General features: G+C 40.0%; 2 protein-coding genes across 3 annotated transcripts; both read left to right on the forward strand.

Annotated features, from left to right (window-relative positions):
* Nucleotides 1-604: 604 nt before the first annotated feature.
* GAR1 (GAR1 ribonucleoprotein) lies at nt 605-8257 on the forward strand. Of its 2 annotated transcripts, none has more exons than XM_082051263.1 (7): nt 605-661; nt 2557-2750; nt 2831-2985; nt 3950-4009; nt 4420-4555; nt 5357-5467; nt 5815-8257. In XM_082051263.1, exons 2-7 carry the CDS (start codon nt 2570-2572, stop codon nt 5826-5828), a joined length of 657 nt encoding a protein of 218 aa, XP_081907389.1. In that variant the 5' UTR covers nt 605-661; nt 2557-2569; the 3' UTR covers nt 5829-8257. The 2 variants fall into 2 exon arrangements, with proteins under 2 accessions (XP_081907389.1, XP_081907390.1); XM_082051264.1 differs by lacking the exon at nt 605-661 and adding an exon at nt 1117-1128.
* A 142-nt stretch (nt 8258-8399) lies between these two features.
* RRH (retinal pigment epithelium-derived rhodopsin homolog) lies at nt 8400-25244 on the forward strand. Its single transcript, XM_082051262.1, has 7 exons — nt 8400-12595; nt 18326-18516; nt 20124-20223; nt 20800-20953; nt 21314-21482; nt 23939-24117; nt 25041-25244. Exons 1-7 carry the CDS (start codon nt 12490-12492, stop codon nt 25144-25146), a joined length of 1005 nt encoding a protein of 334 aa, XP_081907388.1. The 5' UTR covers nt 8400-12489; the 3' UTR covers nt 25147-25244.
* Nucleotides 25245-26279: the final 1035 nt, after the last annotated feature.

Raw genomic sequence — 26279 nt, forward strand, 5'->3', positions numbered from 1 at the left:
TCCCATAAGTCTCCTTAGACGGTGTCCCAGTCTAAGGAGAGGGCTCCGGTTCACAGACCCACTGCTCCGAGAAGACCACTCCCGCAGGGATCCCTGTTTTATAGCCAGGTCAGACCTGGCTGTGGGCATTACAACATGGTCCAGAAGCTTTGCAGCTGCTCCGGGCACCTCCTCTGCTAACGACCCTGTCAACTGACTCAGGGTCCCGTTAAGGTGCCATCAGCTGTCTCCTTGAAGGCTCCCGATCTCAGCGGAAATGTGGAACTGCCACAGCTGTAAAAGATAAACGTGATTTTGTGTAAGAGGTATGTATCATAGAATCATTTTGGGTGGAAGAGACCGTCAGGTTCACAGAGTCGAACCGTAACCCAACCAAACTCCAGCACTAAACCGTGTCCCTAAGAACCTTGTCTAAACGCTTTTTAAACCCCTCCAGGGATGGCGACTCCACCACTGCCCTGGGCAGCCTGTTCAAATGCCTGACAACCCTTCCCGTGAAGAATTTTTCATAATATCCGATCTAAACCTCCCGGCTTCCCGGGAGGGTGAACCGCGTCGTGCTCCTTTTGCGACGGTGTTGACTCATTTACGGCAGGCAGCTCCGTTTCCGGCAGCGGGGGCGGTTCCCGGCGGCAGCGGCAGGGGCGGCGCGCACGTGGAGGTACGGGCCGCGCGGGGGGGGGGCGCGGGACGGGGCCGTTAGCGATCGTTAGTGACCGTTCCGCAGCGCCGCGCGGGGCTCCGGGGCGCCCGTGGCGGGGATCCGCGTGCCAGGCCCGCGGGTGGCGCCCCGTGGGCCTCGAGAGATGCGTGGGGAGGTGCTGTGGGTTTGCACGGGCTACTGTGGGGCTGGAGAGGGTCGTGTTCGGCCCTCGTGAGCGAGGAACACGCTGCCCCCGTGAAACGGAGAAATAAACTGCAGTCAGTTATACTGTTAAGCGGCATTTATTTTATTTCCTCTCAGTTCCAGCAGGACAGGGAACTGCTGGAGAGGGTCCAGCGCAGGGCAACAAAGATGCTGAAGGGAGTGGAGCATCTCCTGTGTGAGGAAAGGCTGAGGGAGCTGGGGCTCTGGAGCTTGGAGGAGACTGAGGGGTGAACTCATTAGTGTTTGTAAATATATGAAGGGTGAGTGTCATGGGGATGGAGCCAGGCTCTTCTCGGTGACAACCAATGATAGGACAAGGGGCAATGGGTTCAAAGTGGAACACAAGAGGTTCCACTTAAATTTGAGAAGAAACTTCTTCTCAGTGATGGTGACAGACACTGGAACAGGCTGCCCAGGGGGGTTGTGGAGTCTCCTTCTCTGCAGACATTCAAACCCACCTGGACACCTTCCTGTGTAACCTCATCTGGCTGTTCCTGCTCCATGGGGGGATTGCACTGGATGAGCTTTCAAGGTCCTTTCCAACCCCTGACATTCTGTGATTCTGTGATTAACAGCGCTGGGGAGCACTGGGGTTCATCCTCCATAAATGCTCCAGTGACTAGATGCCCTTGCATTGCTTATATTCACATAATTATTACATATGCATTACAATTTTTGAAAATTTTTACATATAACACATCTATACTAAGAAATAACTGATGATGTTAGTTATAATTGTTTAGTTTCTTATTTACAGTACATCTATGTAGGAAACAGTTATTTGGTAAATATGATAGGCTCAGGCAGGATCTCTCAGCAAGGCAATTTTTTTAATAATGCTATTGCAACACCCGGTGTTCTACCTAAAGGTAGGCACACATAATAGGGCAAAAGGCCCCTGCTTATATCCTCCCAAAATCCCAGCTGCAATTCCCCTCCCCTGTTCCCCATTGGTTGGTACTTCAGGGTTTACAGACTACCCGGACACCTGCCTCAGTTTACATGCAATACCCATTCCTGTATCAATCTATTTAAGATATTAATTGCTAGTACTTTGGCTACCCTTTCCCCTAAATTGTAAATACAGGTGTCAGTATGCATACAGGTATCCGTATATATTCTGGGAAGAGACCATGTTTTACGTTAAGGATTCATAGTCTGATGTCTCTCAGTCCTTCCCCTCTGCTGGGGTCAGGTGCCAGGTCCTCAGTTATGTAAAAACACCAGTTCTTAGTTATTAATTATTAGTATTAATTATTAGTTAAATATAAACTAAGCACTCTGCTTCTAAAGAATGTGTGACTTAATCTTCTGTCTGCCTCTTGTCATGCAGAAGGATCTAAAACTTGAAAAGTATCCCCTCGTTTTTGCAGGTGGTCAGAAAGCATTTATCTCATGTCATTGGTTAATGATGGGTACGTCTTTTATAACTTAATCACAATATACATCAATTTAGCAGCTTCTCTTCACCCGCTAGTCACTTTTTACAGGTGGTTGTTGCAGTGGATGGCATTTTAGGTGTAAACTTAATTTTTCACATGCCTGCATGTGTTTTTTTTTTAGTGAGGACTGAAATGGTTAAGCAATCATTTCACAAACAAGGCTGTTGAGAGACCGTAATTCTTACACCAAGTCAAACATGAAATATCTTTTACTTTTTAAACAGCTGATTCTTGTCCACAATTTAGGAGGCAGTAAAGAATGTCTTTTCGTGGACGAGGAGGTGGAGGAGGAAGAGGAGGCGGCTTCAATCGTGGAGGAGGTGGCGGTGACAGAGGTGGCTTTAATCGAGGTGGACGAGGAGGTGGCTTTGGACGGGGAGGTGGACGAGGAGGTTTCAACAGAGGCGGATATGACCAGGGGCCTCCAGAAAGAGTAGTTTGTAAGTTACCTGAAGATATTACATTTACTTAATTCAAAATGACTTCTTCAGATCTTTAGCTTGTTTGCTCTTTATTTCAGTATTGGGAGAGTTCATGCATCCATGTGAAGATGACATTGTTTGTAAATGTAAAACAGAAGAAAACAAGGTGCCTTATTTCAACGCCCCAGTGTATTTGGATAATAAGGAACAAATTGGCAAAGTGGATGAAATCTTCGGACAGCTGAGAGACTTTGTATCCTTCAAAAAATGTGTGACGTACAATACTTATTTTTTAAAGGCTCGTGGATTACTGAATGGAACTTGTCTAGGATTTTAAAAGAGTTGAAGGCTTGACTACCCGTTAGATGTGAACAGTCACAAGTCTAGCTGCAACTGTTGGTGTCAGTAGGTGTCTCACTCACATTAAGTGTCTATCTTAAAGTACTTTATGCCAGGCAGAGGTTTCCAGTCAGTACCAGATGTCTTTTGGTTCCATGGTGGTTCGAGATGTTACTTTTTCTAGCTACCTGACCAAATTTTCTGCTGTAGGTTACTCACCTGTAACAGGGGTCAAGGGAGCAAGGGATTTTTTGGGCATTAGGGGACCTTGCTCATGCTTCAGCTTATTACATAATAATAAAGGTGAGTTTCTGCTAGGATGTCCTATTGCTTATTGTCTGGCTTATTACTTAAACTGCCTATAAAAGCGCATGTGTGCTAGGATGTTTTCTTGCAAAGTGAACTTGTTGAGACAGAGGCACTGGGTCCATTCTGTTGTAGCTGCCAGACTGACAGAATCTGTGACAAAAGCAGATCAAGGGGGTGAGTAACCCTGTACCATGGCATCTAAGTTGTTCCGCATATCCTTGATGACACCCTGGGGCTAAAAATGTAGTCACTTGCTGTACAAATTTGTTTCTTTACAATTATGTTTTTAGGTACTCTTTCCACTGGTATGTTCTTTGTTTGTTGTAATACACAGACAGAAAAATCATTTTGCCACAAAATACCATATTTGTAACTATGAAAAAACCCTGAGGAAAATTGAAAATAGTTTCTCTTGATATTTTAAGTGTAATTTTTCGTTTGCAGTGATGATGTTTAGCTTCATTATAAAATACTGATTTAGAAAATGTTTGAATGTGCGCTTCATATGATAATTGAAGTCACTGTCTCTAATGTTTTATTGCTGATATGTTCCTTAAATAAACTAACAGTATTTTTCAGTGAAACTTTCCGAGAACATGAAAGCCTCTTCATTTAAAAAACTGCAAAAGGTTAGCAAATCTCAATAACAGTACTGCATATCATCAGTTAGATAAATCTACTCTATGTTGTCAGATAATAAAAGCTTTATTAAGTTTTTATTAAGTTTAAAAGCTAGTTGTCCTTTGCAAACATAAGTATTCATTTGCTCTTCCTTTTCACTTTTGTATCCGCCACATTCTTCCTTTTCCTCACTCTGCAAAAAAGGTGTAACAAACGAAACTCCTGCAAATATCATCTGTATTTTAATAACTTTATAACATTGTTATTTATTTCTTGTGTGCTTTCTTTATTTGACTATTTGCAGAGGATGATTTGATATAAAGGCTTAAGACCAGATTATGGATATTTTTAAAGGGAGGTTTTAATGTACTCTCTAGCCTTGGCATTTTCAAAGCTTAATGGAACTCTCTTCCTGCAGTTTTATATTGATCCAGCAAAGCTGCTGCCCCTCCAGAGATTTTTGCCAAGGCCTCCTGGAGAAAAAGGTGCTCCCAGAGGAGGTGGTAGAGGAGGACGTGGTGGTGGACGTGGAGGAGGAAGAGGCGGTGGTAGAGGTAAGATCTCAAGAATGAAAGCTGCAGGATGTTGGGTTTTCTTGGTGTGGGGTGGGTTGTTTGTGGTGTTTGGTTGGTTTTGGTTTTTGGCAGGGGGTGGAGGGAAGATTTGTGGTTTTGGTAAAACTCCAGCTAGCTAAATAATAGCTTCAAAGCACAGAGAGGAGAGTATGCTGATTTATAACCAAGACAGAATGCGTGGCTACTAAGCAAACTTGTGGTAAAAGCTTAATACACACTCAGAACACTCAGTGAAAGCTGTATTTTTAGTATGTTCTAAAAATCTAGTTTGCACAAAATACTTGAAATGCCGTGTTTGAGAGAAAGGGTGAATGGCCTGGTCAGTCTCATCCTTCTTTGCTTTTTAAACATGACCTGCGATGTACTCCTCAACTAAAGCTGCAGTTCAGTTTTTCTTACATCACAGTTCTTGCATCTTCTCCCTACCCTACCCCTTTGTGTGCAGTGAGGCACAAGTGTTTCAAAGTTTTTTGTTTTCCTTGTTTCAACATTCTTTTGAGCTACAAAGAATTAGTAATTGAAATTATTTTTTTAGTCTCATGAAAAAAAGTTATCGTGGAGTTTTCTTAGTGTATTTTGGACGTTGTATATCAAACAATACCTGAAATGCTGCAAAGGTTCCCTAGAAGAGATGAGGTCCTAATTTGACCTAGCAACTGTCCAGCAATTGACAGTTTCTGTTTTTTCGTTCTTTTCCTTTCAGAAACTGTCAATGAAATAAGTTGTTATGCATAACAAAGACTTTATATACTCAAAGTGTAATTTCTTTCCTATGTTCAGGAGGATTTGGAGGAGGAAGAGGTGGAGGAAGAGGAGGAGGATTCAGAGGTGGAAGAGGTGGTGGAGGAGGAGGGTTCAGAGGAGGAAGAGGCGGTGGAGGAGGCTTTCGGGGTGAGTTTTTACATTTCAGTAATGAGAAAGGCTCCCAGTTTCTAAGGGTTTTAAATATGAAACAGAATGTTGTATGTTTTAATCTTTTATGGATGTTTATAGTTTTATGTAAAAAGTTTCTGTGCATCGTAGTAACTAGCCTAAACCAAAGCACAGTATTGTGCATATTTTGATGCTTGTGTAAGACCATGCTAGTTTTTTGCATCCAGAAAGGACGGGTGAGAACAGATAATGATTATAAATTATTTTATTCTATCACCTCATTTACTGTTATTTATATAATGTATTTGCTTTAAATGAATCTAATATGTGGATTTTTGGTGTATTTTTCTTTTCTCTTAAAATAGGGAAAGGATATTAAAAATGGAACAAGTATCTCCCCTCTGTCTTACTGCATCATCTGCAGAAGTGACGAACAAGGAAGTTTTTTTAAAGGACCTTTAAAAAGTTCTTTTTATTAAGAAGTTGAAGCTGTAAAATGAGAGTTACTATTACACTTAATGACCATTGTTCAACACATGAGGAGAGTGTGGCCCTAAAAAAGAACTGAAGACTGCTCAGAATATACTTGAACTTTTTTAACCAAGCCAGGATTCAATGTTATTCTTAAACTGTTTGTTTCTGAGAAGCAACATAGTCAATGCTTGACTTCATGTTGGAGTTTGGAGTAAACAATCAGTTGAAATGTGTTTTTAAAAAACCCTACGGGTTCACTACATGCACATTTGTCAGTATGAACCTGTTACCTATGTGTGACTGATCCCTGCTTATCTTCTTTTTATATTGAATCTTCTGGTTTTCTCTAAAGTGGACGTGTCATTTAAACAACCTTTGTGAGTGCTTTTTTCCAAACTAAACTTCAAAATTTCGTGTTGGTAGGATTTTTTTATACGTAACAAGGTATAAAGGCAAAGGAAGATAGCAAAGGGTATTCTGTGGGTTTTTCTGTATAAATCTCAATGAAAGCCAAAGGCATTAAGACAGGTTCTTCTTAGAAGCTGCTGTCTGATGAATAAGACAAGGCTAATACTATTCTTAAGTCACCTATTTGCTTGCATAGGGCTAAGATTAGATAGCCCATCATAGGGCTCCTCTGCACACACTGCTTCCGGTTAAGTATTGCTTAAAAAAGGCATGAAAAGGTTTGCATGAGTCTTGCGGTCTCTTTAATTGGATTCATTATGAGGATTGCTGAGAAGCTAGTAAATGTCTCTTCTGAAAGATGGAAGAGAACAGGGTGCCTCTCTACTCTTTAACTGTGGAAATGGAATAAGAATAGAAAAGTAGAATCTCCCTAGATTTCATCCGGAGCCAGGAGTCCACTCACAGACTCTCATACCAAGTAGAATAATCTACATGAACGTATCTTCAGTGTGGCAAGAAGTACATTTAGGAATTGATCATACTGTTTCACTTTTTAATTGATGAATGCAGTAACAGGCAGATATATTAGCCTTCTGCTTAACAAAAAGAAACAGGTAATTTGTCAGTGCCAGGATTCGACAGTTACTGGTTATTTTAACAAAAATTGAAACAAGGTGAGAAAACATGTTCAAGAATTCAGTTAAGTCTGACCAAATGCTGTGTAGGATAATAGATTAAAAGTGTTTGTTAGCTTAAAAAAAAACAAACAACCAACAACAAAAACCCAAACAAACAAAAACCTACAACAAAACCAAAAAATAACCACAACAAAACTTGGGAATTTCTGCTAGATTTGCTTTTGTGACAAGAAACTTAGTCTACAGTTCAACCACAGCATGATCAATAACTGAGGGATGCTGGTTATTTTCCTGGTATTGCTACAGAGTGAACTTAACCAGATCAGTTAAATCCAGACCTGAAGATGTTTAGACTTTCGTTGCTGTTTATTGCTGAGCCTAATTGACTTAGGCCTCTAATTTGAGGCATTGTAGAATAGCCCTTTTCTAGACAGAATCGTATGCAAGTTGTTGCATCTCTGGTACACCATGTTGCAGTTGAACTCTACTAACCCGCGATGAAGCTGGAATTGTTATTACTTTTGACATATTTGTAATTGCATCTTTCACTGGTGCTTCAAAATTGTAGGTAGCTGACTTGGACTTTTCTTTATTCTTCTGGCTTTGGAATACCAACACAATGGAATCTTCACTCTTACATGCAAATTCATGCTCTACTTTGCTGTTCTCACTCCATACTTTAGGGACATACTTTTTCCCAGGGTATCAGAAGACTGTACTGCCATCACCTTTAAATTGCATGATGTGACAGCTGATATTTCAACTGCGTGAAGCACCACCTTGCAGCCTAGGACAAGAAGCATATGCTTTGGATCTCACAGCAGATGGAGCAGTGAGTCAGCCTGAAGCTGTTGCAAGGCCAAAGCAAAGAATACATTTGTGTGTAGAGGAGTTAAAGAACAATATCTGTTGAAGCTCTGGAGGAAACTGTCTCTTGCTTTATAGGGAACTGGATTGCAGTCCCAGATGAGAAGTGCATGAGCAGCATTATGGCATGCCCTATGCATACAAACAATACTGGATGGGATTAATACAAATATCCAGAGAAAATTTATAATCTTAGAACTTTGTGGAGGTGGTAGGACATTTAGATGCTGATGGAATAATGTCCTTCATGACTGAGTATGAAATGAGCTACCGTATGTGGAAGCAGTGTCTGGAAATGTCTGCAATGTGGTGATGCCTTTTTAAATTATTTTTTGTTGTTCTTTCCTCATTAAGACAATATGTTTTGCCTGCAGTGGAGTGCTGTATTGAGCTAAAATACAGGTTCCCAAATTTTACATGACACCTTCCTCTCTTTCTTGAACTTTTTATTGAAATCCTATCTGTAATTCTGTCACTCTATTCCTGATCCTAATAAGTGAAGTGTCTGAGTTTTATATAGGTGCTTACAGGTATCCTGGGCTTTTTCTACAGAGAATAGGAAAAGTGGGCTCACCAGCACTCTGACAGAAAAAGGTATGTTTGCAGACATGGGAAGTTTCAGGCAGTTCTAGTGTCCAGGGCAAAAAAAGTCACAGTGCAGTCTGAAGCAGGGGTGGGGGGAAGGTGTTAGTGGCAGCGTAGGCTCTCAGCAATTTGGCATTCACTGGATTCCTCCTCACTGGCAGCCTTTGGGGCTAATGTCTGGGCCACCTAAAGAACTTCCCACCTGTCACCCACTCCAGCAGCACAAAGGGGCGTCTTGTGCAATATGCCTCTCAAGTCAGGAAGGCTTCAGTGCACCCTGCAGTGCTTGTCTTCCCACCCAGGATGCAACAAGAGTTGCGTCACCTGCCGGTCTCCTCAGTGTCTGCAGGTGCTCACTGTTGGCAGAGGCAGAACACTCATGGACCAAGTCCTGTTTTCAAAATGTGGTTGCAAGTGAACATGTTGGCCGCTGCAATATTTGACCTGGACGCAGGGTCTGACTTTCAGCTGATTTTGAAAATGACAGCTGGTAAATCGCTAGGATCAGATTGCTTAAAGGTGTTTAGAAGACCTTGAGCCATCAGTCCTTGCCACATTAAAATTCTGGCTTTATATTTTTTCTGTTGGGATCAAAGTCCTTGCTAAAAAGAAGGTTATACATGGGTGAGTGTTTAAAGCCAAAGTTGTTACCCACTGAGAATGGCTTTATTCCCCCTGCATTTGTTCTTGGAGGGATGTTTTTTCTCCTTGTGTTTTCTGTAGTTGCTTGATTAGGATGGTTCAATAAAGATGATCTGTATCATAGATCTGTTATGTTACTTCAACAGAGAAATGTGACGAAGTGCAGAAAATAATTGGAATATTTTAATGTGTCTGCAGCACTGTCTGTTGTAGAAGAGAAGGGATTCTCCCTAGAACTGACATGAAGTTAGGGACGTTTGCCTGAAGCAGCGCTGCCTGATCACATGCATAGTGGTACAAAGTGATTTGCACTTGTGCAAAGCATTGTTTTGGCAAGAAAATTTGTTGTTTTCTTTAAAAAAAAAAGCATAGCTACTGCTTGAGGGATGGCAAGTCAAAAGCTTTGTGCAGTCACACTTTTAGGGTGTTTTCTTCAGTGAGTTGAAAATCTTTTTAGAATCAAACTTTTCTAGTCACTTCAAATCTAGTAAAAGTCTCTGTGAGGGAAGAAAAAAGTAATTAATGAATATGTTTTCCATTGGGTTTGAGTTGTTTGCATATGTGAAAATAAGATTCAAGGTAAATTCTGCCTTATAGAGCCCTCTAGTGGTGATGTGCTTAATAAACTTGGGGAGGAGCTTGTTTTTTTAGTGTGGTTACCACTGAAAATAGGAAAGAATTTTTGGTATTGTGCCTTTCATTCATTCGTTGTTTGTTTGTAACGCAAATGGTTAGTTTCTCTCATCAGTTTCGGACTGAAATATACATGAAATATACACATAACTGAAAGCAGCTTGCTAAATCCTGTAAGGAGTTTTGTGTTGCTCCATATATATATATATACACACACATAGATACCTACAAATTGAAAAATGGACTTAAATAGAAACCACATTTTATTGCTACTGATCTGGGACAAATGGGAAGGAAAAGCATCACTTAAGGTCATGAAGTGCCCCTCTTACACTAGTAATACTGTTATTGGAGGCTAAAACCAGCCTGAGGTTTTGGATTTTTTTATTTTTCTTATGTCAGTATTAAAAAGCAATGTGGTAAGCCATATTTTATCTGACTTAGGAACCATTTTTCCAGCTTTCTTGATTATTTGTTTAGTTCCTTGCTTTATCTTTTTGGCTTTGTTTTATGAACAGCAGTGTTCTAGAAAAATACTTTAATGACAAGTAATGTCTGCCTTTAATTTTGACTTTTTTCTCTCAACTGCTGTTGCTGTAAAATTAGCCGAATTTAAGAGAAGAGGAGACAGAGACAATGTGATGGTACATAGGATGAACTGCATATATTGAAAACCTGAGTTTTAACCAAGTACGTATAAAATCTGTATGGTCTCATTAGCTGCTACTCTTAAGTCTGGAATCCTATCTGAATAAAAAGAGTAGTGCTATGTTTTTCTGAGACATTCAGCATTGCAAGCTCTGACTTCTGTGGAAGCTGCAAGATTTGAGATGCTTTTGAAAATCTTGCCAAAGTTTCAGGGGAGGAAAGCAAAGATATCAAATTATCACTGTGCTTTTATCTTTCGAGGCAGGACTATGGGGCACGAGGGAAGTGGCTTCACTGCCAAACAGATCATCTTTCCTTTCAGAACCTTCCCACCCTGTTCCTGCCTAATCCTCTTCTAATAGGAAAAATACTGTAATAGTACAAGTACTCTGAGAACTCTAAGAGTTGAGTGTAGATCTGTGGCATTAAGGAAAATATTTGCTGGTAGAACTGTGATAGAACTGACTGTAGCAATAACGACTAAATGTGGCTGTACAAGCTTTATAAAAATCTTTTCTTACCTTTAAATTCAAGGGGTGAAAATGCAGGATGTCTGTTTGGGAAAGGTGAGGAGTGGGAGGGAATGCTCTATGAGTGTTTCATGGGTTAGAGAAGGGAGAGCTCTTCAGATGTATGTCCTTTCTATGGGGCAGCTGTGTTCCTCATTATTGCCCGAGTCACTATGCCCTTATTGCTGCTCGGGAGACAAAACCCAAGCCTGGGATCCTGCTCGAGCTGCCTGTGAACCACAGACAACTGAAGAATTGCTGCTTGCTCATCCTTGTCGCTTTTATACCCAGTACGAGTACAAAACTGGAGGCAAAAGCTGTGTGAGGAGGAACTGGTGGGAAATGCCTTCTTTGATTGCTTACACTGATACTGCATATAAGGTCTTTGGGCAAGGGTTCATTGCAGCTAATATTTATGCAGGATTTAGTGAAAGGTCTTTACTTTGGTTTGCTGCTGCCTCATCACTGAAGAGAGGAAAACATTATTGCAGCCTTTCCGTACTTAAATGGAGCCTATAAGAGAGATGGGGGCAGCCTTTTTAGAAGGGCTTGTTATGACGAACAAGGGCTAATTGTTTTAAACTACAAGAGGGGAGATTTGGGTTAGGCATGAGGAAGGTGGTAAATGAGGGTGGTAAAATACTGGCCCAGGTTGCCCAGAGAGGTGGTTGATGCCCCATCCCTGGAGACATTCAAGGCCAGGCTGGATGGGGCTCTGAGCAACCTGATCTAGTTGAAGATGTCCCTGCTCATTGCAGCGGGGTTGGACCAGATGACCTTTGAAGGTCCCTTCCAACCCAAACTGTTCTATGATTCTATGATTAGCTTCTGCTGCTCAAGGCTTTGGAAAATGCCTAATGATTTTCTGCCCAGTAACACGCTTTGGAGAATTTACCCAAAGTAAGCCTACATGCATATGTTTGGGAGAGTGAGGGTTTTCAAGACTTGTAAGGCATATTCGACAACCATTTTCTGCAGACCAGGCTATTTTAGAAATCTATCGATTGAGTTTTCCGAAAGTCATGCTTCACTTTAGAAATATCTTGTACTGTGTTCTTCTTGTGTCTGTGTCAGCTTGAGAGTTTAAATCAAACTAAGAATGTTGAAGAAGTATCTTTAAGCATTTGAAGGGTTGGACTTTAGAGTAAGGTATCCTGCTTTTTAATGCAGTTTGTGTCTTTATTTTGTGCTGCCGTCCCACGTGTTCACTGTGACAATGGGAATTAATTCCAAGCCAGGCTGATGACCAACTGACCCGAGCCGACTTTTGTTGAGGTTTCTGAACCATTGCACAAGAGGTTTGAAGGAAAAAGTTTGGGGGCATGTGACAGTTAATCTCTTTAGCAGTAAGAATGAAGTTTAAGCACACTGTTGGAAATGTGCTCAGTTCTGTGCTGCTCTTTGTTTTAATTAACAATCTCCTGCATAGATTGGGGGTGTAAACTTCTTTGCACTTTAGTCCAATTAAATCATGTTTGGAGGCTGTTGATGTTTGGGGGAACTCCCCCTCCCCCCTTTCTTTAGTTTTTCAGTGAGTCTGTTGAATAATGAAAGAATTTGCCTGACAGGGCTTTGTAGTGTTTCATCGTCTTGATGAATTATTGCAGAGGATAGACGACAGTCTCTTTTGTCCAAAATGCATTGGAATGATTCCTCCAATTCCTCAGAAAGGGATAATGAAGCTCATTCAGCCTTTACACAGACTGAGCACAACATAGTTGCAGCTTACTTAATCACAGCAGGTATGGGCATTGGCAAATTGTTGCGTAACTTTTTAGAACAGAACTGTAGATCTGAATGGTTGTTTTGTATAGTAACAGCGATGGTATTTCATTTTGTATTACACAAATATCTGATGGCTTTTCTCCATAGTTTACCGGCAAGTTAACCATCAATAGCTTAACTAAAGTGTGCAGAAAACATCTAGGTTTTCTGCCTGTATTTGAAGGCAATGTTGTGTCTTGAAACATGTATTTTGTTGATATGTAATTATAGAAGAGAGTGAGAATTAACTTCTGCCAGCTTGCAAAAGAGATAAAAATAGGACATAGCTGTCTCATCTTGCATTTTTCTGTGATGTGCTTGAAGCTATCTTGAGATTTCTCCTGGGCCACATGTTTGTAGAAATATATGTGTAGTCTGAGCATGTGAGCGGTTGTCTGTTAGGGGGATGTAAGGGAAGGGGTTGGAATGTGACTTAGGGGGAGGGAGCTGGTCATTAATCAGAGAAGAGCAGATTCCAGTTGCAGCTGTATTTTTCACCGATGACACATGTTAGAAAAAGCATGCTGGAAGGCTTGACATCATGTTCGTTCCTTGTGACTGCAATGACCCCTGGCTAAACTTGAATTATTATGGATTTTTGTTTTCCTTTGAAACTTTCTCATTGTTATAACCACAACTGCTTCACTAATGTTTGCCTGAAGCATTGAGTGCTATAGTAATGATATATCAACCTGACCCAAACCTGAAACTCTCTCTGTTTAAAAATAGGTCTTCTATACCTTTATTATGGAAAATTAAGTTGGTTTATACTTTATTCATAGACTGTACCATACATTTTCTGTTATACTTAAAAATATTAATGTACTTTAGGTTTGTACTAAATTGTATTGCTGATGGACACATTTTATATAGTGTTATGTATCTGAAGTGGTGGGAATCAAGTTGCTGTTCTGGTAAAAAGAGTATTTTTGAATGCAAAGGCAATAATTTGTTTCAGGTTTTTAAAGAAATTGGTAGAACAGCTACACAGATCAGTAGACTTTTTAAAAAGCCATAGAGATGGATGCTGATCAAGTATTGGAAGGCTAGACACCCTCTGTAGTACTACCACACTATTTGCAGGTAACTGGATCTATTAGGTGCTGCAAATATGTATGATACTTGTTAAAATTGTTTACATTGTATGTAACAAGGTGGTCTTTTCAGATAGTTTGGCAACCTACTGTCAGGGATCAAAGCTATAGCAGGTGTTCAATGAGATTAACCAGAATCAACCCAGCTCTTCTTTCTTAATCTTGCACAGAAATTAAATGTCTTTTAAAATAAGAAAAAGTTGGATTACTTTGTGGTTTGATTTTTTTTCTTATTATAATTGGGGGAATCTAGTAAATCTTTCAATTGTATCTTGGACTTTGCTTTCTTATTGAGGAATGTTTTTGACAGTAAGGTCTGTAACGTCTTTGAAAGTATGACTGATTGCTTTGCAAGTGCCCTACCACAGCAAATCTCACATCTGGAAAAATTAAGCTGTGTTAATAAACAGATGTCTAAGAATAAGAATGAAATACAGGTACAGTGTTCATCATTATGCTGCTCTTTAAAAAGTTTGAATGCTTCTCTCTTTTGCTAATAATTACTTTGTTTTCTGAGAAGGAAGTAATTGTTAAATATTGCACTCTATGGTGGTCAATCTGTTAACTTGAATGATGACAATGGGGACACTCAGGCTACTGGAAGCAACGCTGCCTCAGGGATGTCCTTCAGCTTACAATGGTGAAATGCTCTGGTATCGTTTTAAAATGCTACCTGGAAAAGTGAATTCCACCTTAGACACAGACCTACCCTTCATTGTTTTGATGCTACTACCCATGTGTTTTGCTTGACTCTGTTAGGGCTTGTATTTGCATTTTGTCTGCCTTGAGTTTTCATTGCTTCCCTGGAAGAAGGAAAATAAGAAATTCTGCTCTTGATCAGGTCATGAGGTTTTCATCTTCACAAAACTGCAAAGTTTAATTAAAGAAATATGGGAATAATTGTCTAGCCCTAAGATGTTTCACAGGGCAAGTGGCAGCATCCATTTGCTTTTACTGAATCACAGGTACATCCCAGCTGATGTTTTCAGGTTACTGAAAGTCTTGGGCTTGATCTGCCCACCCTGCCCTCTAAGAAATCACAGAATCATTTAGGTTAGAAAAGATCTTTAAGATCATTGAGCCCAACTGTAAAACTAACAGTGCCAAATCTACCTCTGAACCATGTCCCTAAGTGCCACATCTACAAGTCTTTTAAGCACCTCTAGGGATGGTGACTCTACCACTGCCCTGGGCAGCCTGTTCCAATGCCCGACAACCCTTCCTGTGAAGATTTTTTTCCTGATATCCAATATAAACCTCCCCTGGCACAACTTGAAGCCATTTCCTCTTGTCCCATCACTTGTCACTTGGGAGAAGAGCCCAAGCCCCTCCACGCTCCAACCTCCTTTCAGGCAGTTGCAGACACCGATCAGGTCTCCCCTCAGCTCCTGTTCTCCAGGCTGAACAGCCCCAGCTCCCTCAGCCGCTCCTCATCACACTTGTGCTCCAGACCTGACTCTCAGAAACAAGAAAGAGAGAATTTCTTGAATCTACATGTTTTTCTCACTTTGTTCAAGATGGAATCCATCTTCTTCCTAAAATTTGTAATGGATATAGGCTTAGCAATTTCCACTTTCTCTTCCCAGCTTTGGTTTGGTTCCCTCCCCCTGCTCCATGTGTGTTGTCCCCCGCTGTCACCTTAAGATTTGGCTCCGAAGCACTAAATTTTAAGTGTGTATAGCAGGATCCTTTCTTTACCCTGAGGATATGAGTTTAGAGTCCTATTGCATTTCTGATTTCGTTCTTGGTAGCTGTAATATCTGTTAAAACATGCCTCATAAGAATCCTGTACTGTTTATAAACTCGTAATTCTATTTTGCTTCCTCCCTCCCAAGAGATGACATACTACCTGTCAACACGACAGCTGAGAGAACTGGCACTGTGTGTGCTCTTACTACGGTGTTGGTTTCAGGTCAGATCCCTGGCTCTCTGCTTTTGTTCATTTTAGGGGCTCGTAGCATCACAGTGTCATTCCTGAAATGTGTGAATGTAGGAATATGATAGCTGATGGCATCTATGCGGCTGTGTACCTCTAACATCATCTGTAATGTCATTTTTATGTACTAAGGAGGCTTGCAGCTGAGAACAGACATGCTTTGTGGTTTTAAAAAGAAAAGGGAGAGAGAGCCAAAAATTAAGTATAATTTTGCCTCGTTTAATCTTAAAATTATTGAATCTGTTAAGAGAGTTTCTGTAAGGTAGGAGATTGGTGCTGATTAATAAAATGTTGCAGTGAAACTCCTTATGTGAGTTTCAGGTATAGTTAAAAAGGTACCAATTTACATAATTGAAATGGAGAAACTTCCTTCAAAGTGGAAGAATTTGTGGTGTCCCTAGTGTCCACTATCCAAAGTATCATCTTTCTTATTTATATTTTTATGTGTTATGATTGCACTGGGTTTCCTTCTGTCCTTTTTCATATCTGTCATGGTATTAACGTAGCTCTTCCTGAGCGTAATGGTTCAGATGGAACTTCTGATGTGTGTTTGGCTCTAGAAATATCTGCCTCAGTTTGATGCACTGCAGTGTGTCCCGATACGTATAAATGACCGCCAGTGATGGAGTCCACAGGAATTTCCATGATTTGAAGGAATTTCCATATTGATACCACTTGAAGTCTTCAAAATTCAGCTGTAGAGCTGAAGTGCTTGAACCTGATTCTTGCCCTCAGGTTTTCTAACCCTGCTGATTTGAGGTTATTGTTTGAACTGCAGCGTGTTTGTAGTCTGAATATAAACTGATGTTAGAGATTTTTAACTCGGTGCTGCAGCGTTGACAGTGACAGAGGTGGAAGAACACCGTATAATATTTTAAAACCTTATTGCCCTTTCCACAGAGGCACATCGGCAAAAGCTGAGCTTTGTGTGTTGGGTTTTATGGAGTCAATAGAAGAGCAGAAGTCCCACCCGTGAGGGTGATGGATTGCGAGGAGAATGGAGCAGGATGGGCAGTGACTGTGAAAGAAGATGGGTCTGCTTTTGGAAGCCCACATTCAGTATGACAGCCATTCACTCCGCCTGCTTACAGAATTATGCCTCAGATCTGTCATGATGAAAACTATGGTGTTTTGATCCATAGGTTAAAGTTTTTAAATTAAAAAAAAATCTGAGAGGCATTTCCATGGAAAATCTGTCATTAGACTTTTACCAAACTAACATTGCCCTACGCACTTGTTATTTAAGGAGCCCAGACTATACAAATGTTTGTGAGTTTAGGATTTGGCTCAGTGATGCTGTAACAGCTGTGCCAGATTAGGGAATCTATGAACAACTTACATATTCCTGTTGTTATTTACAAGTTATTTTTTTAACACTTGTGTTTGCTTAAACGTGTTGGAATTCTCCATTTTATTGATAAGGGCTGTGAGTCTCTACTGAGGTTCAAGGGGGAATTTTAAGATTTATTAGCTCTATATTAATAGCTTGTATTAACAGTGGGTTAGTAAAACTTCAGAGGATGGGGGTTTGCTCTGGATTTCTCTGCAACAGTCTAGAGTCTGAAGAGAATAAAACCAAAAGAAAGAAACCACTTGGTTTTCTGGGAGTGCCATGTAAGCTCACTCTAAGAGCCATTTAAATGATTTGGCTAAGAAGGAGGAATAGCAGGAGAAAAGGAGGATCTGGAGGTTTTAACGTAGGTCACCAGGATCAGAAAAGCTTGCTGAGGCACAGGGTCCTGCGCACCTCGAAGAGCATTAGGTCCAAAGCAAAATTCAGAGGGACTGGACAAGAAGGGAGGAAAATGTACATTTTAGCTTTAGTTCTGTATGTCTTTATTATGACTCTTTGTCTACTGGCCACTTCTTCTGTTGCCTAATAATAGACTTCAGATGCAGTTTGAGTCAAGCCAGAAGAAAGATGTTTTAAAAGACACAGATTAACGAGGCAGGAGCAAGTTCAGTGCAGAGCTGGACTTTGACCATGGCTGTGATACAGCCCTAGATCTTGTCAGGTGGAGGAAATAGCTGTGGTGCAGGCCCAGCCATGCTGCTGTGGAAGGCTGTGTGGATCATCCAGACTGCTGGACAAGACTTAGAAGCTACAGTTTGCAGCAACCTGAGCTGATTCTGATGCTTGCAGAGAGTCGGGACCTCATGAGCAGAGCAGGGAGTCAGTCTGGCTAGGATAATGGTAGCAAAGTCAAAGCTTCTGTACTCCTTTTGCCAGGATGGTTGTCTGAGTGCAAGTGGAAACTCTGCTGAGAAAAATCTCAGGTGGTGGCACGGTCCTTCTGCTAAATCAGGTGCATCATAAGCCCGGCTTTTTTTTGCCATTCACCACCCTGTATTCTTTTCTTTTTGCCATGGAAGACAGCACTGTGCTCGGTGGCTGGAGTGTTTGAATTGTAATCCTAGATGCTTTTGAATTTCTGCTGTGCTTGTTGTCATTGCATTGGTAGTCCTGGATTTGGCAAACACTCCACTGTTGGCCTTTACTGAATTTGAGTGAAAAGGTCGTCTCTCCTTTTCACGTGTCTAGTCTCCTCAAAATTGAGCTTGACTGAAAATAGAGCTTGTTTAGGACTTAGATATTACAATAAGCTGCATTTTCTCCTGCGTGTATATTACTTGCTGGTGTGTATGTTTTTTAAAGTTTCCCTTTTCTGTTTTTACAGGAGTGATAAGCATTTTCAGTAACATTGTCGTGTTAGGCATCTTTGTTAAGCACAAAGAGCTTCGGACAGCAACCAACGCGATTATTATCAATTTGGCTTTTACTGACATTGGTGTTAGTGGCATTGGTTACCCCATGTCTGCTGCCTCAGACCTGCATGGAAGCTGGAAATTTGGATATACTGGATGCCAGGTATTGCAATTCAGTCAGAAAGAAAGTTTTCAGCACTTAAAAGGAAGCTAAGAAATAAGTAGTATCTCAGAGATAAGGTGGAGATGCAAAATTTTACCTTAGGCTTGAAGCTTATGTTCTGTAACGTCAATGATTTCTGGATATAGGTTATCATGTGAATTTAATTCCAAGCATATTTATAATCTGAAAACATATAAGTGTAACCTTATATTTATGAATTAGAGTTTTTAAAGTCATTTTAAGAAGGCTTAGGAAATGAAATCCCCAAATGAAGGAGGTTATGAGTAGCACATGCACATTTGATGACTTATTTGATAGTTAAAAGACTTTGGATGGGGCCACTGTTTTGTTGATGAGATTGACAGATCTTAATGTGTTCTGCTTGGCAAATACATGTTATTTTGGGTGGCACTATTAGGATATCCAAAATGAAGACCTGCAAGGCTATTAGTTTCCATTAAAGATTCAGCCTACTTTTAATAGCTGTCTTTTTTTTAAAATAGACTGACTGCAAAATTATACTTCCATAGCAGAGAAATTATGACCTTTGCTCACTGTGTATTGTGATTTAAATCTACTTTTGTAAAAGACTGTTGGGTTAAGTGCTCAGGAAAATTAGTAGCTATGTGAAGGTGTATGCTGAAAATGTGACTCAAGGGAAGTATTAGCAACACTACACATTTTGGACCTTTATATAATGGATGTTTATATAACAACAATCTGACATCACTTGCCCGAGTACAGTTTTTTCAAGCTCAAAATTCAGTCACTGTTTAACATGAAGCCTTACGTTTAACATCTTTGGGTTTAGACTGACTCGTGGGTTGAATTTGATGTGAAATCTCACTACCAATGCTTTGGGAGATCACGGGAAACACGACTCATGTCAACCTAAACCAAATGAATCCTGTGAAATGAGATGGCTGAACGTCATGTGGTTCTATTACAACTGCTGGTGGCACGGGGGCTGGCACGGGGCTCTCTGTATTTCCGGGGTGTCGGTGGTAACACAGCCCTCCCCGCCATCCTTCCTGGTCAGACTGCCCATGGGATGACGGGGCAGATGCATTTGGAGAGCGTTGGGATTGCAGCAAGTGTCACTGTGCAGATCTGACACATGTAAAAATGGGGGCTGATGGGGAAAATCAGTGTACCATGTCTGCGAAATAAGTGTATTTATACAACAGAGGAAAGAGTGACAATTCAGAACCTCACATTTGCTAAAAGCCATCATTTTTTGATGAAAAAACTGCTTTTCATATTTTTAACATATATTGAAAACATTCATTGAACCCCCCAAAACTCTTTATCTCTGAATCTCAAAATTTGCTTATTGAAGTATTGTGTTTGTTCTCTTTTTAAACTGCTGTCTTTAGGATTTCTGATATGCACACAAGCAGGTTGCTTTTCAAATGTTTAATTTTAAATGAGCCAGCTCCAAATGGCCTGCATTGAATTAGTTCCTTCAGTACCTTGTTTGTGGAAGAGAACACTGTCCAAATGTAATCTATTTTAGCACCTTCAATTCAGTCCACAAAATTGTGCTTGTACCCTTGAAAGATTTCTCAGAGAGGTTTTTTTTTTTTTTGTGTTTGTTTTAATTTCAGATCTATGCTGCCTTGAATATCTTTTTTGGGATGGCAAGTATTGGTTTGCTTACTGTTGTTGCAGTTGACCGTTACCTGACAATCTGCAGGCCTGATATAGGTACTGTATCAAAAATCATTCACTATTGGGCTTCTATGAAATAAGAATCTAACTGTATTTTTTTCTCATTAGTTACTCCATAGTTAAAGTGCTGGGCATAATTTGAAGTTAGGGCATGATCCTACAGCACTTGGTTAAGTAGGTTATCTAGTGTGCATGGATGGTACCGCTTGTAAAAGTGAAAACTTCACAATTAGGCTGTTATTCTGTTTGCAAGTTGTAAGTTCATGGCTGTTTACAGTCTTTAGAGGGCCACTCTATATACAGAAGCACATGAGAAGCCTACATCATGCAAAGATGTACTTGAATGCACTGTTGCATAATAAGCTTTTAGGCATAGGGTCAGGTATTGCCTGCATGCTGTGAGTTGGGATGGGTGATGCTATTTCAGCGGCATTTAAGGCCTGAAAGCTTGAGATGATGTTTATCAGTGTGAAACAGTTACACTACAGTGTTTGGGAGTGTGGCCCTTTGAAAGGATCATTATTAACCTGGTGTGTGCTTGCTGGAAGCCACTTGTCGTTCAGGTTCAGCATCGGAATGAAGCAAAAGGTGATTTTATGTGCTTGGCCACAGGGAGAAGAATGACCACCCGTAGCTATGCCGCTCTAATCCTTGCTGCCTGGATAAATGCAGTCTTCTGGGCTTCCATGCCTACTGTAGGCTGGGCTAGCTACGCTCCGGATCCCACTGGAGCAACCTGCACAGTAAATTGGAGGAAAAATGATGTGTAAGATGCCCCTTCACCCTTCCTTTTAAATTTGCTGGCTCACTGAAGGCTAAGATTATTTAATTCACTGCTATATGAGCCTCACTTCTTTCTGAAGATGAAACATGATTTATAACAATAATTTTTAAACAATGGAAATAATATAGAGCAATTCTAGAAAAAAACATAGGAATTGAATCATGTTTGAAAAATGTAAGGCTTGCAGTTTCTAATAAAAAAAAAGAGCTGAAGAAAATTCTCCTAATTCTTTAAAAGCTTGCTTTAAAATTTCATGATCAAATCAAAATATCAAATTCTTTAGTAGCTTTTCCTGGATGGCTATTTGTAAGTTACTGTGTTTTTGTTTTTCTGTCTTATCAGGTCCTTTGTTTCCTACACAATGAGTGTAATTGCTGTTAATTTTGTTGTACCTTTAACAGTCATGTTTTACTGTTATTACAATGTTTCCCGGACAATGAAACAATACGCCAGCAGTAACTGCCTAGAGAGCATCAACATAGATTGGTCTGACCAAGTAGATGTGACAAAGGTATGGCAAATGAGAACATGGTTTGTTTTAAGGATGTTCTTTTGTGTTAAAGTATTGGGGGCAAAGGAAAAATGCAGCCTTTTAAGCTTTTCTGTTTGCTACATTTTCCCCCTTTCCTTTCTTACTAGATATTAAATGAAATTTAGCCTTGGTGGAAACTCTTGGCTTGACTTTTAATGCTAGATTCTTTACTTTTGGTATCTTTCCAGATGAATAGCTACATTAAACAATGGGAAAATTGTGGATTTTCCTTGCCTCTGCTCTCTGTCATTAAATAGAAATGTGCTTCAGAGGTGTCCTAGGAGGACTTTTTGTGTCTGCAGAGTCCTTGGGCCTTCTGCCAGGTTCACAGGTGTACCTGGTCTGAAATGGAATGGTCAACTCTGATTTGAGCTCATGACCTAGAAATGAACGTGCATTTCCAAGCTCCTGAGCTGTGTGATTCCAAACCCTTGCTCTTTTCAGTCTGTTGAGCTTATCTGTTTCTTATGTAAACAGTAGCAAATGTGAGTTATGGCATAAAATGATATATCCCGCCTGGAAGGTTGACATTCTTTTAATGTATAAAAGTCCTTGAGAAAGCTTCAAGTTCACTTGCTCCTTTGATTTTGTGTGAAGATATGATTTATGGTTGGGCATGATAAAAAAAGTGCGAGAGAGTGGACAGAAGAGTATTTAACTATGTTTTTGAATTACTTATCAATGCAAACAACATTCCTTGGTAAACTTTCTCATTGCTAATTTCTGAAAAATTGTGTTTTTATCTAAAAATAATAATTTGAGAATTTTGCTCTTCTGAAGAACTTTCAGAATGCTTGAAAATTAGAATTCAGTTATAAATTTAGACTCGCATTTGTGAATAAACTGCATTTTTCCTGCTTTGCAGTTGAAGACACTGAGTTGTATTCAAACAAACAAACAAACAACCCCAAGGTTAAACCTTTGGAGTTAAGCAGTATCCTTCTTTCAAACTGGACCGTTTGCTTTTTCACAAATTAGCATCTTGTAAGCTTTCCGCTCACCAAACAAGCTTCTAAATGAAAGGGTTCTTTCTTTACATTATTATCAATAGGTTTGAGCTTGAATTTGAATTTAAATGGAAATCTTCTGTGAAGACTGTCCCTGCTTGTGTATTGGTTATACTCTACTGCAGTAGCCATTTGCTTCTTGTTTCTCATTTTGTTCATCACTGGATTAAGGGAGCAGAGCATCTCCCTATGAGGAAAGGCTGAGGGAGCTGGGGATCTATAGCTTGGAGGAGACTGAGGGGTGACCTCATTAATGTTTACAGATATATAAAGGGTGAGTGTCAGGAGGATGGAGCCAGGCTCTTCTCAGTGACAACCAACGGTAAGACAAGGGGTAATGGGTTCAAACTGGCACACAAAAGGTACCACTTAAATTTGAGAAGAAACTTCTTCTCAGTGAGGGTGACAGACACTGGAACAGGCTGCCCAGGGGTTGTGGAGTCTTCTCCTCTGGAGACATTCAAACCCACCTGGACACCTTCCTGTGTAACCTCATCTGGGTGTTCCTGCTCCAGCAGGGGGATTGGACTGGATGAGTTTTTGACATCCCTTCCAACCCCTAACATTCTGTGATTCTGTGCATGACTGAAAAAGGGTATAGGTAAACAGCACAGGGGAATCCTGTACACACAAAGAACCCTGCAGTTTTGTTTGGTTTTCTAGTGTTTTGTTTTGTCCTCTTGATTAATTTGAGATTTCCATTCTGGTTTCCATTACTGATTCATGTACCTGACAGAAACCAGAGAAGTCTGTCCCGGCTGATTCCTCTCCTGCCCTCTCAATACCCCCAGTTTGTCGCTGCTCAGTTCTGGCTGTTTTGTGGTGTGTTTTTGGGCATGAGCCCCAGCGTGCCCAGACTACAGGCAGAGAAGACATGACTGCTCAGATATCTCCCCAGTATGATGCTTGAGCATGACTATCATGCCTCATTAAATCTAACAGACACTTCTGAGTTCCTTAAGCATACGGACTGAGTCTTTGTGTCCTAGAATATTTATTTGACTGTACCATAGTTAAGCCTTGTGAAATGTTTTTATTCACAGCCTTATTAAACATTTAGCTTAGATTCTTTCTGTCTATTAATATTTATTATTTGTAATAGCATTCCAGAGTGACCTGTCGTAATTCATGTGTGAAGCCCTCTCTGGCCATTTAAACTTCTGATGGACAGATTTAACATAATCAGTGGTGCTGACTGTGAAGGAAGATTGTATGTAATGAAATAACAGCATGGCAGTGTGATCTGCTCTTGAACTCCCAAAGTGAAATTTTATTAGTAATCTGTCAAAATTCATCAGGTGTGCTTGTTTACATGTTGTTATTTGGTTCTGAATAGTTCTATTTTCACACAGGTGCATGTGCTTTTGAGGTTAGGTTGTGAGGTCTTCGGGTAAAACCACTTGTGTGTCTGTTCCTCTTGTTTTACAGATGTCTGTTGTGATGATTGTAATGTTCTTGGTGGCATGGTCTCCATATTCTATTGTGTGTTTATGGTCTTCATTTGGAGACCCAAAGAAAATTTCTCCTGCAATGGCCATCATAGCTCCTCTGTTCGCAAAATCTTCCACATTCTATAATCCCTGCATTTATGTTGTTGCAAACAAAAAGTAAGTGTTCCTAACTCAGTACCAGTTCACTTCATGATTTTAGTGTATCATCTAACTGTAGAAGGATCATCTGTAAAATACAACAAACTGATTTGTGAAGAGATCGAAGGGTAACGCGCTGTTTATTTACCAAAGATGACCTTTTTGACAGGAAGGTCTAAAAGAAATTGTTTTGGTCATCATCAAAACATATTGATTTGATAAAGATTTTTGAGAACACATTAACAAAGATTGTGTAACATAGTTTTGGAAGTCACTTTGTGGTTTCTCGAAAGGACTCAGTACAGAATTTGGGTTGCATCAGCAGTGGACTGGTTTTAATGACTGTGCCCAAAATGTGGTGGCTTGGTGACACGTAACCTCTGTAGATTTCCTTGCTTGATTTGGGATGTGTCATATTCTGGCTGATTAAGATGGATTGACACTTTTCATCAAAGTAAATAAGCTAAGCCTATTCTTCTGGTTTGAGCAAGTCTATCAAATGGTTCTAATCAATCCAGTGCCCCTGATTAAGAACCCAGTTTTGCAAAGAAGCATCTTTCCTTTCTCTACCAACCCAGAAGCAGAGCTGTGATCTCTGTCTAGGTGAATTTATCTGATCCTGCTGAGTCAGTGAAAAAACATCTGATTTTTTCCCCATTCTGCAAGTTCATATTTGTCGTAGCTACACTCTGTCCTGGGATAAGCAAAAACTGCCATAACTGCTATTGTAGAAGAAACATTGAACTTAACTTAGTTATACATGTACATGGAAGTGAAAAACACTCCAGTCCTTTTGAATTCCAAATACTCAGATTTCTATTAAGCAAGTTTTACTAAAAGTGAAAAATTATTTAATACTTAAGGTTGACTTACCCAGTTTTCCTTTGTATTTGGTTCTCCAGCTAATGATCTTTCTGCTTTCCTTTTCTTGTCCTTTGCAGGTTTCGGAGGGCAATCCTGGCAATGGTGCGATGTCAGACAAGACAAGAGATAACTATAAGCAATGCCTTGCCCATGACTGTGTCTCAGAGTGCACTGACATCATAGAACCCGGGTCATTTGTCTGCATAAGTTACATGGAAAGGAGTGAAATCTGGGTTAATTGATTAATCTTTTGGAATAATAATCTGCCCTGGCCAGCCAGCTGTTTTCTGTTAATCACAGAAATCTTTTTAGATAGTTTAAGAAGAGAAAAAACCAAAAACTACTAAGACTTTAATTTTTGAGAGTGAGGTTTATTGGCCCAACATGTCTGTCCCAAACAAAAAAGGCTGGTGAGGTGGTTGCTATGTCTCTTACAGGGTTGGACAAGGCAACACAGGGACAGGGAGAGACTGAAGCAGGAAATGTTTAGGTTCAATACATAGATTTTGCACCTGTAATTCCTATAATGAACTACTTTCCCTCAACTTTCCTTGAAAGTTTTCCAGACTTGAATTATTCTGCATTCTCCTTGTGTGAATATATTTCTATACGAAGCGTACAAGTTGATATGCTTTGCAAAGTTCTGTTTTTGTGAATATGTTAAGGTATCAAAATACCTAGTCAAACCCTATAGAACCTATTTTCGGCTTTTAGGATTTTGAAGGAGTTTCAGGATATTTAATGTATTTTTAAAGTTTTGGCTCACACAAACAAATGGATTTAGTAGTAGTGTGGTTCTAGTGCTTGTGACTGCACAGCAAATCCTGAAAATGAGACAAAATGCACCCTAAAGCTTGACACCTGGGAGGCACATAAAACTGAGTAAATATTTATGGTCATTTCTCATAATTTCTAAATCAATCTCATGGTTATATAGGTCTGTCGTGTAATTTTTAAAAATACTTTTGTTGACATGAACAGTGGATTTGTTCAGAATGGAAGAGATGACTGTGTATAGATCTATTTATGAATGGTAGTATATGCACTCTTGATGGTTCTCAGATTTTGAGAATAAATATCTTCTATTATTATGAATGCATGCATCTGAAGTCTGGCTTTGCAGTGTGTAACTTATTTGAAATCCACTTCTTTTTTTCCCTAAAAACTTGTTTTTACAGGGCTTTTTAAAAGCTCTGGAATCTAGACTTTCTATTAATTTGTAAATATTAAAGAAAATGCCATGCTGCATTCCTCACGCTGTACTAGATTTCCTTCAGGAGCCTTGGAATGCTTTATGGACAGTAACTAACACACTG

This window comes from Streptopelia decaocto (assembly GCF_964273445.1).
Source record: "Streptopelia decaocto genome assembly, chromosome: 4".
NCBI lineage: Eukaryota > Metazoa > Chordata > Aves > Columbiformes > Columbidae > Streptopelia > Streptopelia decaocto.